We start from the raw sequence: 15,578 nt of genomic DNA on the forward strand, positions 1-15,578 counted from the left end.
TACCCAATTTTATTAAGATCCGTTGATTTTTCTTCGAGTTATGGCTCCCGAAATATAGAAAATTGCTTAGTCATAAAAGGGGCGGTGCCACGCCCATTTTTATACCATTGTTATAAAGCCCTTTTTTGCAGAGATATAGCTTATTTTATTCGTCCATGACCCTTTTAAAAATCTATTACATAAAAGTGGGCGTGCTCATTAACCGATTTCGTAAATTTTTCTTCAAAGCATTCCTTATAGTAAAGGCAACCTCTCTGCCGAAGTTTGCTACGATAGGTTTAACGATTTTTGATTTATGATTAATAATAATTGTAAAATTGATTTTATCACAATTGGGTGGTGCGACGCCCATTTTAAACATTTTTTTTTTTTCAATTTTTTATCAAGAGGCTCAATATCAGTCCACACGTCAAATTTCAGCATTCTAGGTGTATTATTTACTAAATAATTAGGTTTTTTGTGCTCTCCAAAATGTTATATGTACATATAAAGGCGTTGTTATCATCCGGTTTGGCTCATTTTCAATACCAATCTATTCTAATTATTCTAATCTAATTCTAACTATTCTTTCTAATACCAATCTATATCTGATAAGCTCGTGTACCAAACTTCGTGAAGATATCTCAATATTTACTGAAGTTATCGTGTTAACGGACAGACGGACGGACGGACAGGTGGACGGACAAGGCTCAATCAAATTTTTTTTCGATACTGATGATTTTTATATATGGAAGTCTATATCTATCTCGATTCCTTTATACTTGTACAACCAACTGTTATTCAACTAAAGTTAATAAACTCTGTGTGCAAAGCACGCTGAGTATAAAAAAGGCAGCAACATATCCTACATAATCATATACACATTATAATGCATATACGTCTGAAGTTATTGTAGTTATATAAGTACAACAACAAAAGCTGAACAAAATTGTATTGTTTAGGTTACAAAATAATAAAATATATGAACACTAGCAGACCCGGCAGAAGTTGTTCTGCCCTAAATTTGGTCTATCTGCATATATTTTAATAAGCTTTTTCCGTCCAACTTTGCCTTTGCCCCTCTACACTTTTTCCTGATCTTTGTATTCACTCCTCCCTCCGTATTTTTCGCTTCATCTATCTCCATCTTCGTCTTTTCTCTTCTCTCAAGTTTTTCTCATTCTTTTTCATATCTTATTGCCAGTCTCAGAAGGTGGTATGTATTTTGTTCCAGTCCCATTCCGAGTCTCAGTCCCAGTCCCACTCAGAGTCTCAGTCTCAGTCCCAGTCCCAGTCCTAATCCCAGTCCCAGTCCCTCTCTGGTCTACTTCCCGGAAAAAAAAAATCGTAAATACTAATATAGGCAAATTTATATACCAAATTTCAGACTAATAGAATAGCACGTATGCAAATAGGTATGTGGGTATTATTAATTCATGTCTTTACTTCGGCTTCGCATGCATATTTATCAGTTTTGCCAGGTTGGTGGGACTAAGTAAATCGAATATCACAATGAAAATTACTTTTAAGCTTTCAGCAACAGCTTTCATTTGATATCCATAATATACACACATTCTAGGGGTATCCGGGTCCATGTTTTGGCCTATATCTCGAGACCCTAGTCACCCAACATTCAAATTTCGGCACAGCAATGAATTTAAGTAACTATATACTATTTAATTTATTACCAGAATTCGGTGATATTTAAGCTGAAGAGATTACATACAGATGTTGGTCTTGATTTTAAACCCAAAAATTATAGATTTTTTCGTTTATTCACTGGTAAAGAGATGTATAAAGTTTCTAATTTGAAGATCAAAAGAAAGTAGGAAAGGAAAGGAAAGAAAAGGAAAGAAAAGGAAAGGAAAAGAAAAGAAAGTAAAGGGTAAGTCAGGAACATAAATAATAAGTAAAGGTGCCTAAGTTCGGGTGTAACCGAACATTATATACCCTGCGTGAGCTTCAATTGTACATTTCAATTCAGATAAATTACTTTTCTACATAACACGTGGCACCGCCCGTTTAAAAAAAATGTCTCCCCATTTCCTCTTACAACAAAACTTGATAAGTGAAATATCATTGATTCAAAACTACTTTTTGCTAAGTTATAGGTTATTTTTAAAGTTGTGCTTTTTCGTTCATTTCAGAGATTCGGTTCTTTCGTTCTTTTTCTGATGAACGAACAAGTTGTTCTTTTTGTTCATCTGTTTCTTTTTTTTTCAAGCAAATTTGTTCACTGCTGCTCACACCCACGAAATAAGTCAACAAGTATAGATGGGGGTGTGTATAAAGCAATGCTTTTTGTAGGTATATTTAAAAGTGTTATGAATAAATAAGTTAATATATATATATATGTATAATTAACTTCAAAAAAGTTACAAATTTCGGAACATCCAAGAAATTGAAAGAGTACAGACACAAATTGTAAATATGAACTTTTGAAATTTAATAAATATAATAATTAGTTTCTTACAAAAGATGTTTTTCATAAATAATCCACACATATCTTTAGTGTAAGTGGCATCATCGACATTCGTGCTCACTGAATTTCTACGTATGTACGTATGAATTTACAATGTTCGCGAACGAGAAGAGAGAAAGAATAACATTAGATGAAACGAACTAAAAGAACAAGTAGAACCGAAATCGAAGATGTAGTTCACTTGTTCAGTTGTAGACCCGGTAAATTGAACAAGTTCAGAACGAAACGACCCAACTCTACTTATTTTATTCGTCCACGACCCTTTTAAAAATCTTTTATATTAAAGTGGGCGTGGTCCTTGACCGATTTCGTTAATTTTTCTTCAAAGCATTCCTTATAAGTAATAAAGGCAACCTCTCTCCCAAATTCTGTTACGATAGGTTTAACGATTTTTGATTTATGATTAATAATATTTGTAAAATTGATTTTATCACAAGTAGGCGGTGCCACGCCCATTTAAAAAAAATTTTAATTTTTATCAAGAGTCTCGATATCAGTCCACGCGTCAAATTTCAATATTTTAGGTGTATTCTTTACTAAATAATCAGAGTGCAAAGCACGCTGAGTATAAAAAGAAAGTAATGGGTCAGAAGGGAAAGTATAAGAATAATCAAAAAATAGATGTCAAGTCAAAACCGAAACCTGTTTTTTATTGATGAGCTATTGTTATTGGTATGTTATCCATTTCTTATCGGTTAGTTATCGGTGCGCTATAGATGAGCTATTTTTTCTCAAACTCGTATAAACTTGCCATCGATAAAAAAGGTTATCGATCGTCCATCGACGATTTTTCGGGTTTTTATCGAAAGCTAATCAATTTATTATGAAAAAGTTAAAATTATCTATCGAAAAGATACCAATATGTTTCAAGAAGTTAACGATTAGTGTTCAAAAATCGAAAAGTTATAGATAGGTTATCGGAAAATTCATCGATTTGATATCGAAAAGCTATCCATTTCTTGTGAGAGTTTCAAAATTTTTTTACCGGCATGTTATTTTTTTTATCGTTCACTGATGGATTTGTTATAAAAGACACATCTGTAAGCTGTGGATAACAAGCCGATGATAAAACCAATAAGGAGCTGATGGCTGGGACATAACAAGCCAATAACAAATCGATAACTCATCGACAATAAATCGATATCGATAATAAGGCAGAAATAATACAATAACTTGTCTCAAAATCACAAAGTTATTTGTTTCTGGTAAAGTTGCCTCTATTGTGGTTTAACTTATAGCTTTGAGTGATCTCTAGTTAACTTCAGTTTTCTAGACGTTTACCGCTCCTCACGGTTTTTTATACTCAGCGTGCTTTGCTCACAGAGTATGTAGCTTTGACTGGATGACGGTTGGTTGTACAGGTGTAAAGGAATCGAGATAGATATAGACTTCCATATATCAAAATTATCAGTATCGAAACAAAAAATTTGATTGAGTCATGTCCGTCCGTTCCTCTGTCCGTTAACACAATAACACGAGCTTTTCTGGACCCAGAATAGATTGGCATTGAAAATGAGCGAAAACGGATGATAACCACGCCCAATATTTATATATATAAAATTTTGGAAAACACATAAAACCTGATTATTTAGTAAATAATACACCTAGAATGTTGGAATTTGACGAGTGGACTGATATTGAGACTATTGATAAAAATTAGAAAAAAAATTTAAAACGGGCGTATCACCGCCCACTTGTGATTAAATCAATTTTACATATATAATCTATCTATAAATCTTATAAAATAAAGTCGCTAAATGCCATGTATGCACATAACTTTACACAGAATGCTCCGATTTTAAAACGGGTTTTTGCATTTGAAAGCTTAGTTACGTGAGATGGTACAGTTGATATAATTTGAAGATATATATTATAGGGGCGTGGCAAATTGCCAAAATGTAATAAAAAAGCATAAAATTTTTGTTTACACAGCTATAACTCATAAACGGATGGATGGATTTAAAAAATTCTAATTTTCAGTAAAACTTTGAAATATTTACCTTCGATCTGCATCAAAAAAAATACTTGATTCCTTTCTTATATCAGCGAAATTGTTTAAACAAAAGTAACATTTTTTCAAAAAAATGTGTTTGTGTGGTTGTTCGCTGTGAACTGTGCGCGCTAATTGCTTTTGAGTGAGGCATGATGCGACACATACATACGTACATATATAGCATTCGCTGCGTTATTTAACTTCAGGCGTAGGTTTATAGGTATGTATGGATGTACATCACTATATCGTATAAAACAAAGTCGCTTTTTCTGTCCCTATTTTGTTGCGCTTTTTTTTAATAGATAAAGAGTGATTGAAGAGGAAGGAGCGGATGAACATATTTGGCTGAAAATTGGCGGAGGGGTTGCTTAGAACCAGGAGACAGACATAGGATAATTTGTATCCCGTTCTGGCTAGGGTCTTGAGATCAAGACGTGGACCTGGGTGAATAGCGTCTCGAGATATAGGCCAAAACGTGGGCCCGTGTACCCCTAGGCAAGGTTTATACAATATGGATATCAAATGAAAGCTGTTGATGAGTGCTTTAGTAAAGGGTAGTTTTCATACATATTGGTTACTAGGGTCTCAAGATATAGGCCAAAACGTGGACCCGGGTTCCCCAAGAATGTGTTTATACAATATGCATTACAAATGAAAGCTGTTGATGAGTGCCTTAGTATAGGGTAATTTGCATACCCCTGGGTGACTAGGGTCTCGAGATATAGGCCAAACCGTGGGCCCGTGTAACTCTAGACAGAGTTTATACAATATGGATATCAAATGAAAGCTGTTAATGAGAGCTTTAGTAAAGCGTAGTTTTCATACCTATTGCTGACTAGGGTCTCGAAATATAGGCCAAAACGTGGGCCCGTGTACCCTCAGATGGAGTTTATACAATATGGATATCAAATGAAAGCTGTTGCTGAGAGCTTTAAAGTAATTTCATTGTTATATTCGATTTAGCCGCATCAACCTCGCAAAACTGATAAATATGCATGCGAAGCCGAAATAAAGACATGAATTTATAATACCCACATACATATTTACATACGTACTATTCGATTTGCCTGAAATTTGGTATAAAAATTTGCCTATATTAGTATTTACGATCCTTTTTCCGGGAAGTAAACAAGAGACAGACTGGGACTGAGACTCGGAGTGGGACTGGGATTCGGAATGGGACTAGAACAAAATAGTTAGAGGGTGGCTCTTGGACTGGCAATAAATGATGAAGAAGAATGAGAAGAACTTGAGATAAGAGAAAAGAGGGAAGGAGAAGGAGACTGAGAAAGAGATAGAGTGAGACGAAGACAGAGAACAATGTCTGCCGGGTCTGCTAGTTGAATTATAACATTAAATTGGAAAACATTTAAATTTGAAAAAATGGGTGTGCCACCGCCCCTTTTTTGTCTAAGCATGTCATTTTTCTTCGAGATAAGGCTCCCGAAACATTGAAATTCGGGAGCCTTATCTCGAAGAAAAATTTACATATCCTAACAAAATTGTGTACACATACTTTCCTTATAGCAGAAAATATTTCTAGTAAAAGTGGACGGAATCGGTTAAAGACCACGGTAACTTAGATATAAAACAAGTTTAAAAGGGTCGTATACTAGAATATTAAGCTATAACTTGGCAAAAAATAGTTTTGGATCAATGATATTTCACTTATCAAGTTTTCTTTTAAACGGACGGTGCCACGTGTTATGGAGAAAAGTAATTTATCTGAAATGAAATGTACAATTGAAGCTCACGCTGAGTATATAATGTTCGGGTACACCCGAACTTAGACACCTTTACTTGTTATGATTCGTTTTGTTGTGTTGATTTTCTGACATGACGGAAAATTGTTCCAATATAAATCAATTTTTTTTTATCTTAAAGGTGCATTTTTGTTCGGCTTTAAGCTTTGTTCGAAGTTTCAGATGTCTAAACTCTTTTTCCAAATCGTGTTGTATCATGTTTGGAAATGTGTTCCTTGTTTCAAGACTCTAAGTCCACGAAAAGTAGCTTGAAAAACGATGGCAAACATTTGTGAAAGGATCTAATCAAATATTAATGTTCTATATTAATTTTTTAGCGAACTACATCAAATGCTTAGCCGCTTTCAAATCGCATTTATTTAAGATTTTTATACCTGCTTAAGATTTTTATTATTTATCTCATGTTCTACCATTGTATCTTGACTCTGTTCTTCCTAGAACTAAGCTAGTGATTCACGAAGCAGTTTGAGATAAGCTTGAGGTATGATCATTAAATACATAAGCCCTGTAAAAAAATATTTGTATAAAGCGCCTTAACTCATTGGTCTCCCGCACGAAATCTTTAATACTTCACACCATCAAACTTAAACTCTTCACAAATTACTACATGATAATAATACTCAAAACCATTCATAATTAATCATATAAATTTTATGTACATATGTTTACATATACATATGTATATGTAATTTGCATTTATGGACATTATAAAGATTCCACCTTTAAAAAATGCTTCTACGATAAAATAATTTTTTTTTTATGATTATTTTTATTTTTTTTATTTTGATGTGATCCTTTTCGCCACTTAGCTAACTACATGTCTATTCGCTTTACCTAATCTTCCGCAAAATTATTTGCTTTTTGCTTTTGAGAACCAAAATAAGCTGTATGTTTCAAGTTTAAAGCTCATTTGAGCTAATGGACACTGCGAGATAAATTTTTACTGCTAATTTTATATTTTATTATTCCCAAAAATTTCTGAGAAATAATAAACCAAACTTAGTTGATTGCCATATAAAGTTAAATTTTACGCTTCATTGAAAGAACGTTTGTAGCGATGAGCTGCGTTCTTCTCTTAATACCTGTTTTTGAGTTACACTTTTATAACCCTCCACATTCATGATTGTAGAGCCCGCTTTGATTTATTTTAGTCTGCCTACTGCTATTCTTACTTCTAGTAATTTTTTTTTTTTTTTTTTGAAAATAATGTCGCCGCGTTGACTTTTAGCAGCTCTTTGGTAAGTTTGTGCTTTTCTGTCACAAAATGTTTTCCACTGAATACCTACAAATACTGCCATTTTGCAAAGCTCTAGATGACCTAGTTCAAAAGTAAGAATTTAAGAGTGGAATATGAGGGTTAAATTTTTTCCGGAAAAGAAAACGCCATTATGCATCGTCTGATGACAGAAAATATACTCCGTTTTCAGGGGTTCGTTTTTCAAATTTTTCAAATCTCTCACAACAAATAAACAACATATCTTAAGAAAGCTCAGTACATCGATTACCATGTCACCCTTATCACTCTTGTAAAAATTTCTAACCATCCGTCTTCATACGGACCTTCTCATATCTCATTATCTTAACACATTTTTATTGCAGCATCTGCCTTGCATATTTTTTCATTTACTCAGGTTATTTTTTTAATTGTTTATATAACTTTCCTACCGTTTCATCACGTAAAAGTGTTTTCGCATTTTTGCTTGAAGCTTTCCAATAATGTAGAAATTATAATAAACAAAAGCCAACAAATATATATATAACCATGTCTATAGATATGTATATATATATTCAACCATATATACATTAATACATACCTATACGCTTATCTGATTAAAAGTGAACGTGCAGGTGTAAAGACAGCAAGCTCTTCCTCTTCTTTGTTGTTTTTGCATTTTTTTGCCTTCTCGTTGACTCATTTGGTTGTGTCGCTTTCTCAGAACAATTGTGCTTTTCATCGCTAAATATATACTTTTATAAGCGGCTGAAAGGGCAGCATGCGCAGGGGTAACAGGTGCACTTAGACCGTGTCCGACGGATGCACTAAACGTTATACTTAACCTGATGCCACTCACCCTCCACATCAGATATACAGCTATCAGCACATCCATCAGACTAAGGGAGTCTAAATGCTGGAAAGAAAAAGGTTATGGCCACAGTGGCATCCTAACAAGGCTCACCGATGTGGATTCGACAACAGATTACCTCTCAAAAACACTGATTTTCGACAGAAAATACAAGGTGCAGATACCCTCTAGAACGGTTGGGCTGACGACAGAGTTGACAGGGAGGATGCCACCTCAGTCTACACTGACGGGTCAAAAATGGACTGCGGCGTCGGTGCAGGTGTCTACTCCAACCAACTAAAAGTCGCAATCCCCATCCGTCTTCCTAACACAGCCAGCATCTTTCAAGTAAAGCTGCAAGGAATAGAGAGGGCCTGTATGTTCCTTTTGCACAACCGGATAGACGGTAAGGTAGTTAAATACTCCGACAGCCAAGCGGGACTCAAAGCGCTAGAATCACCGTACACATCCTCTAAAGCCGTCGATAACTATAAGAGGGTGCTACGTGAAGCAGCCAACCAGGCAGCTGTCACTCTCAGCTGGGTACCCGACCACAGGACGGGCCGGCAAACGAAAAATTGGTTGAAATAGCAAAGGAAGGAGCATCGTTAGACATCACGGAAGCAGTCGCGGTGCATCGACCACTCACATCAGTTCAAAGAGGCATTGTCATCTATCTAAGGAGAATAGCAATCCGCGATTGGTACTCTACGGACACGTGTAGAATCACCAAATTAATATGGCCAGACTACAACCAGAAAAGAACCGATGACCTACTAAATAGGTCTAGGAAAGAAATATACAGAATCACGGCCACTATTACAGGGCACGGCCGTTTGGCACACACGCGAATAGAATGGGTATCCCCTACAATGAGAGTTGTGGGAGCTGTAGGCAGGAGGGTGCCGAGGAATCGGTTACTCACTTTCTCGGCGAGTGTCCAGCCCTTGCGTGTTTTCGGTCCCGAACTCTAGGCAGTTATGTGTTTCCGGACTTAAGAGCGGTGTCAAACTGCCAAATCAAGGACATCAGTAGGTTTATTGATCTAACCAAATGGTTTGAGTAAAACTATACGCAGGGTACATCAATCCAAAACGTAATTGGTTCCAGGAGGAAGTGCATCAAAATGGCGCCTAGAGCGCTACTTGGGTCCTGCTCCATAGCCGGGCAGCACAGCAACCAACCAACCAACCAAGCGGCCGAAAAAAAAAACGTTTTCATCAGTTTATTAACTTTTTTATTATTATTATTTTCTATTTTATTATATTTATTTTTAGTTTTATTTATTTACGTGTTTCATGTTTATAATTGCTTTGCGTTTCGAGCGCGTGCTTACCGCATGTCAACTCGGTAGATAAGCAAAGCGCACGACACAAAAATTTACATATTTCATGTTTTGGATGGTACTAACGTACTATGTCTCTGATTTTATTTGATTTTCAGATAACACAATTATTTTCATATTTTTGGTTTAAATTAAAAAAAAAAAACTTTAATCGAACACATCGTCGGTAAATAGAATTACTGAAATTTTGAGAAACTGAATTCACAACTCATGACTTCAGAAAATTTTATAAAACCACCCATACACTGAAAGAAAAAGACTAGTAAAATCAACCGAAATATATGTCAATGTTTATCCATCGCAACAAGATGTTGAATCAACTGCGCACAAATCGTTGATTCGTAATTGACCGTTTTATTAGTCAAATGAACAAAAAAAGTTGTTGCGACAAACAAAAAATTGAAAGCGCGATAACCTCCGAAGAGATCTAAGGCCGAGCTTCTCTTCCAATTTGCGTCGTGCTCCTTTCTAATTTTTCCTACAAATTGGCGGTACGGGACCTACTTGTTTTATGCCGACTCTGAACGGCATCTGCGACGCAGATGAGAATTCACTGAGAGCTTTTCATGGCAGAAATACACTCGGAGTGCTTGTCAAACACTGCCCAGGGCGACTCCGCTTAGAAAAATTGTCTTCTAATAGAAAAACCTTATTTCTAAAACTTTGATGTTGCTTTGCCCGGGGTGTGAACCCAGGGTTTTCGGTGTGGTAGGTGGAGCACGCTACAATCACACCACGGAGGCACTTACTAACCGAACTTCAATTGGGCGCACATCAAATATGCTGGCACATATTAAACATTATACACTTTATTATTTTGTTTTATTAAACACACTTTCACCAAATTTATATTTTATAATTTATTTAATTTATAGTTTTGAACTTCGCTTTGCAAATAGAAGTGAAAATAGTAGCCACAAAACTGTTTCTCAATTCTTTCAGTTCCAGCTCAGCTCATTCTCAATTTCTTCTCTCGTATGTAGTTGCCACACTTGATTGTTTCGAACAAAACTTTTAGTATAAATATTTGACGCAACATTTTAAAAAGAGAACTTGTAAGTTATAGAAAAGTAAAGAATCAAATCGCAGGAAGCAAGTTTACATGTAATTCGGCAAGTTTAATTTTCGTAACACTTTAAGTTGAAACGATTCCAAAACAACTCAAATTTTTATGTTGTCGGAAACATCAACATTAAAAAAGAATGTCTTTGATTATCTTATTAGATATATTCGCGTGAGTAAAAATTCATAAAAACTTGACCAAAATGTTACTAACTTTGGAAAAATCCTGTTCGTTCAAACAAAACTTTTGCAACAAGAGGGCGCGATTTTGCATTTCGCTTGTAGGAGAATTTGCAAAATTGTACCCGATAAATAGGTGTCCCGGTATCTCATAATTTTTTGCACAGGAAAGTCAAAAAAGGGTTTTTCCTTTTAACTGAAAAACTAGTTTTTTGTTTTTTCCCCATTTTATGTGTTTTCTCGATTTGGTGGTTTTCTTATTTTGGTGTTTTTCTTTTAACAAGTGGCACCATCGTCATAAGTATAAAGTAGAGAGCGCAGTGAGCGTAAAAATCTCTTTGAAATTTGCTCATGTATTGACTGTTGGTCGCTGTTGAAATGACCAGTGAGATCAGTTGTGTTAACAACAAAATCAGTTAGATTGATGAGGAATCTGTCAATTTTACAGAATTTTGTTAACTTAAGAGCGACAATTTCTGTTCTGTTGAAATTAATAAACTAGTTTGTTCGCTTGACAAAGAACTCGGTCGAATTAACCGTAATTCGATCAATTTCACCGAATCTCCGTTAAGTCAAGAACAACAGAACAGATTTGTTGATTTTACTAGCACCATTTCTTTCAGTGTAGTAACTGTTATAAATGAACCTTTAAGTATATTTTATAAATTAAAAAGGACGTTAAAGTAGATGCCTCTGTCCACTTAGTGATTTGGATGCCCCGTTTGCTCGCTGATAAGAATGTGAAAGCTGATGAAGAAGTGAGAGTTCGTTATAACTCATGACTAATATTCTTACACTTGCTCTGCATTACCTTTTTTTCCGTTTTTTTTTTACTTCCCCGCTTTTTTATTTCTCCTTACTTTATTATTTTACCACTCTCTCTCTTCTTCTATCTCTCAATTTCCTGCTATACCTACGTATCCTATATCTCTCTATGCCGCCCCTATCTTTCTCTCCTCCACACTTCTTCCTTTCTTCTGCATTTGCGTGTCTATCTCCCTATGGGTCTTTGTTACACTTTCCGGAAAAAATATGTATCCCAAATATTTGCAAATTAAGAAGGCTACTAAAGTATCAAATTTCAACTAAAGCGCACAACAAATATGTTATATTTACATGCTCTGATTCAAGGGGTTGCCAGAGCAATTCAAAGCTTTTCCAACCCAATTTTCAACCTCAGCTAGTCCTGGTGAATCCTGTTTTTTTAACAGCCGAGGCTCTGGCGCCCCGACCTCCAGATGTGTTTAGGGGGTTGGAGGTCGGTAGGGCCTAAAAGGTTTCATGTGGTCACACTAAATCGTTCCAGAGGTGGTGGGGCTGGTACTTTAATCGTGGTTGTTACCGGATTATACCGGATCTGCAACCGGAAAGGGCCATCAACATCGATAACACTTCCCGAAACCTTCGGGCAGTATCCTGGCAGTGGCCCTGTTCTTATCGCTACAACAACAACATAAATATGTTCTCTTATGATTTTAATTTTTCTGGAAAATAGCTTACCCTCATGTTGCACTCTTAAATTCGAGCTTTTGAACCAGGTCACCTGGCATTATACAAATTGACTCTTTTCGTAGAAAATTAGACCGCTTTTGTTATTCAGTGGAAAATAGTTTGTGAAAGGAACATAAAAACTCACGGGAGAGCTGAGAAGAAGCAACAGGGCGACACTATTTTCAGAAAAGAAAACGCCATTAGAATAGGACGACCCCTGGCCTAATTCTCGGAAACAAAAAATTCTCAAATTATAACCTACCCAAAGAGGTCCCCAAACTTCGAGCAAATTCCGCCGTACATAAAATTTTGTGGAATAAGTCTGTCTCTCTAGTCCTTTTACCGGATCATTTATTTCTCAAATATTGAGCACGTCAAAGAGGTACCTCTAAACCAGAATCCACGCAAATCGCATTATAAATAATATTTATGGCAGAGGTTTTTACCTGATCCGCTTTCCGGAGATGAAACTTTACAGAGAGACCCTCCGAAAATTTTATCAGCATTTTATTATAAGCGGCAGAGTATTTTCAGAGTCCATGGACTTCACACATAGCCTACTCTCGAGTGCAGTGTGTAGTCCATACAAAAAGAAACCTTCCGTTGCTTGAAAGGGATAGTGGGCGGTAACAGATTCGTCCTCCCCTTGCATGTTTCAGTTTAGTATGCTATCCCAACGACACTATTACCTCACTAGGGTCGTTGCCTGTGGTTTTGGAGCTTACGAAACAATGTGTTTGAATAGCTCAGAGACTTGAACCCACGCCGTTCCGCATCATAGTAGGGCTGTGATACGTCGCTGAAAGTGTATTTAGAGTAAAATTTCTAACATTTCAGTCGTCTCGAGGTTCTATGTGTACCGAGTAATTATTTTTCTCTTTTACGTTGATCAACTTCGTAATGAATTGCTGATTTTAAAAATTGAAAGGTATGCAATAATTGCATGCAACAAAGTTGGCTTGCAGTCAACTTTAAGAACAATTACAATTTTGTTACAAAAATGTATTGCAATAATATTTTAGATATGTATTTGTAAAAGTTTCCCAAATTTTCCCATACAAAAATATCAAAACTCATAATCTTCACTTTTTTACAGATCCAACGATTACCGCACCCGTGACCCACACTACAGACATAGTACCTTCAGCTGGCGAAACAACTTTATCAGCTCAACATGATGACTCTGCTGCACCAAGCACTGCTATTACCAATAACAGTGCGCCTGCGCCGCCATCTGCACCACCAATTACAACAATAGAACCTATTATTACAACGGAACCAACAACTACGCCATCCTATGATAATAACGGTGAACGAGAAGCCAAAGAACAACATACGAAAGATGAAATAGATGGTGAGAAACATCAAACAATTACAACAACTGTTGCAACACCTAGCATGGGGGATGGCATAGTTGTACCACAAGTCTTAGCAGAGCACGCACATCATATAATTGAAATAGATAAAATTGAACATAATCATAATCCACCGCATATGCATCTGACACCACAACAAGCTGATCATATACAACACATACACGGGCATCATCTGCATGCTCATCTGCATGATCATGAACACGATCATTTACACGATCATAAAGTACATGATCACGATTTACATGATCTGGAACACAATGATCATCTTGATGAAGAACATTCCACGGAGCACATCATCTCCTCAACATCGAATGATATTTTCGCTGAGAGCAAAGAGCCAAATAAACCATATGATAGCCCTACTAATGCCGATGTCACACATGCTGAGAGCGAAAATATTACACATAATGGTGTAAAATTAGTGCATACACCATCGGAGGTCTTAATCAATCAAATATCGCATGAATTTGAGGAATATGATAAGGATTTGAATAATTTTCGGCACCCGGCAACATTAATCACAGCCAGCAATAGCGATGAGTCAGTGATGGCTGCCATGATGGGCATGGCAATGAAGGAGAATGAAAGTGATAGCACAGCAGCGGCGCGACTTGAAGAGGATCCCTACCATGTGCATATACTCTCTGAGCAACATGATAGCTTAGCGGAGGAAGACGATTTCAAACTCATAGCGGCAGATTTGAATAGCTCAAAAGAAGCAGCTATAAGTTCGATGGCAGAAAACGCTTCAAAAACATTGAATCAAATGTTGAGTAAAGGTGAGGATATGTCAGCGAATACTAATACAACAACAAATGATGAACGTGGACGTGCAATCAATATCATAGCCAGCGACAACACCAAGAGTGAAGAAGCGCCAACAACAACGGCGCGACCAAATTCAAATACAGAACCAGTTATAATACCGGTTGTTGAAGGACACGAACAAGAACACAATCACATGCACGATCACATGACGCCACAAAACGCAACAAACAGCGTTGTGATGTCAGGTCACAATGGCGAAGTGATGCCTAAATTGCACGACGACGCGAGTGATGATTCATCATCATCATCAACACCATTCCCACAATACAATTTTTACTCTCATGGCGAGGGTCGCTCTGTGGGCGATAGCATTTCAGCGGATAATGATGATGTGCCATTGGATTATCGTTACCACAATTATGTGACCACTGAACGCATTGGTAATAATAATAACAACAACAAAAGTTCATTACAAAAAAGTGGCGCTTTAATGGATTTGAGCGATATAAGTATGGATGAAGATGATCAAATGGATATGACGCATAATGCGCACGAACAACAACAACAACTAAAAATGCTTGAAGAACTTAATCGTACAGATCATAGCTCGCATGATGATGCGTCGAAACAACAACAACAACAAGATGAACAACTTAAGATTACAGAGGTAACGGCAGCAGCAGTAGGTGCGGTCGCTATGGAGCACGATTGCACCGGCAGTGATGGTAAAATGTACAAGGTAAGTGTGTGAATATATACCTATTTAATCGAAACGAATTATTATAATGTGTGTTAATTGGTTAAAAAGTAGGTTTGTGTTATTATTGGTTTTTTGTACGCGATTACATAGTGTGTGACATTATTGCGTCCACCGTACGCGCGCTTGTTGGGTTTTAATGTATTTATTGTATAACGTTTTCTTGCTAAAATGTTGAAACTGAACCACATTTGCTATTTTGATCACGATCTCGTGAAATAGGTTTATGTGGCATTTAATTTTGTTCGATTTTTGCTTATTTACTAAACATTAAGTAAACAAAATGTTACGTCGTTTCACAATGTTGCCTAAGCTAGGC

At 36.4% G+C, this 15,578-nt stretch overlaps 1 protein-coding gene across 8 annotated transcripts in view; it reads left to right on the top strand.

Annotated features, from left to right (window-relative positions):
• The window catches only part of sas (stranded at second), a 122,417-nt gene that overhangs the window by 50,748 nt on the left and 56,091 nt on the right, over positions 1-15,578 (top strand). For all 8 annotated transcript variants that reach the window (XM_067782945.1, XM_067782989.1, XM_067782934.1 and 5 more), the window contains one exon: positions 13,455-15,241. In XM_067782945.1, coding sequence (XP_067639046.1) covers positions 13,455-15,241 — 1,787 coding nt within the window. The remainder of the gene's footprint in view (positions 1-13,454; positions 15,242-15,578) is intronic.

This window comes from Eurosta solidaginis, chromosome 1 (assembly GCF_040869045.1).
Source record: "Eurosta solidaginis isolate ZX-2024a chromosome 1, ASM4086904v1, whole genome shotgun sequence".
Classification (NCBI taxonomy): Eukaryota; Metazoa; Arthropoda; class Insecta; order Diptera; family Tephritidae; genus Eurosta; species Eurosta solidaginis.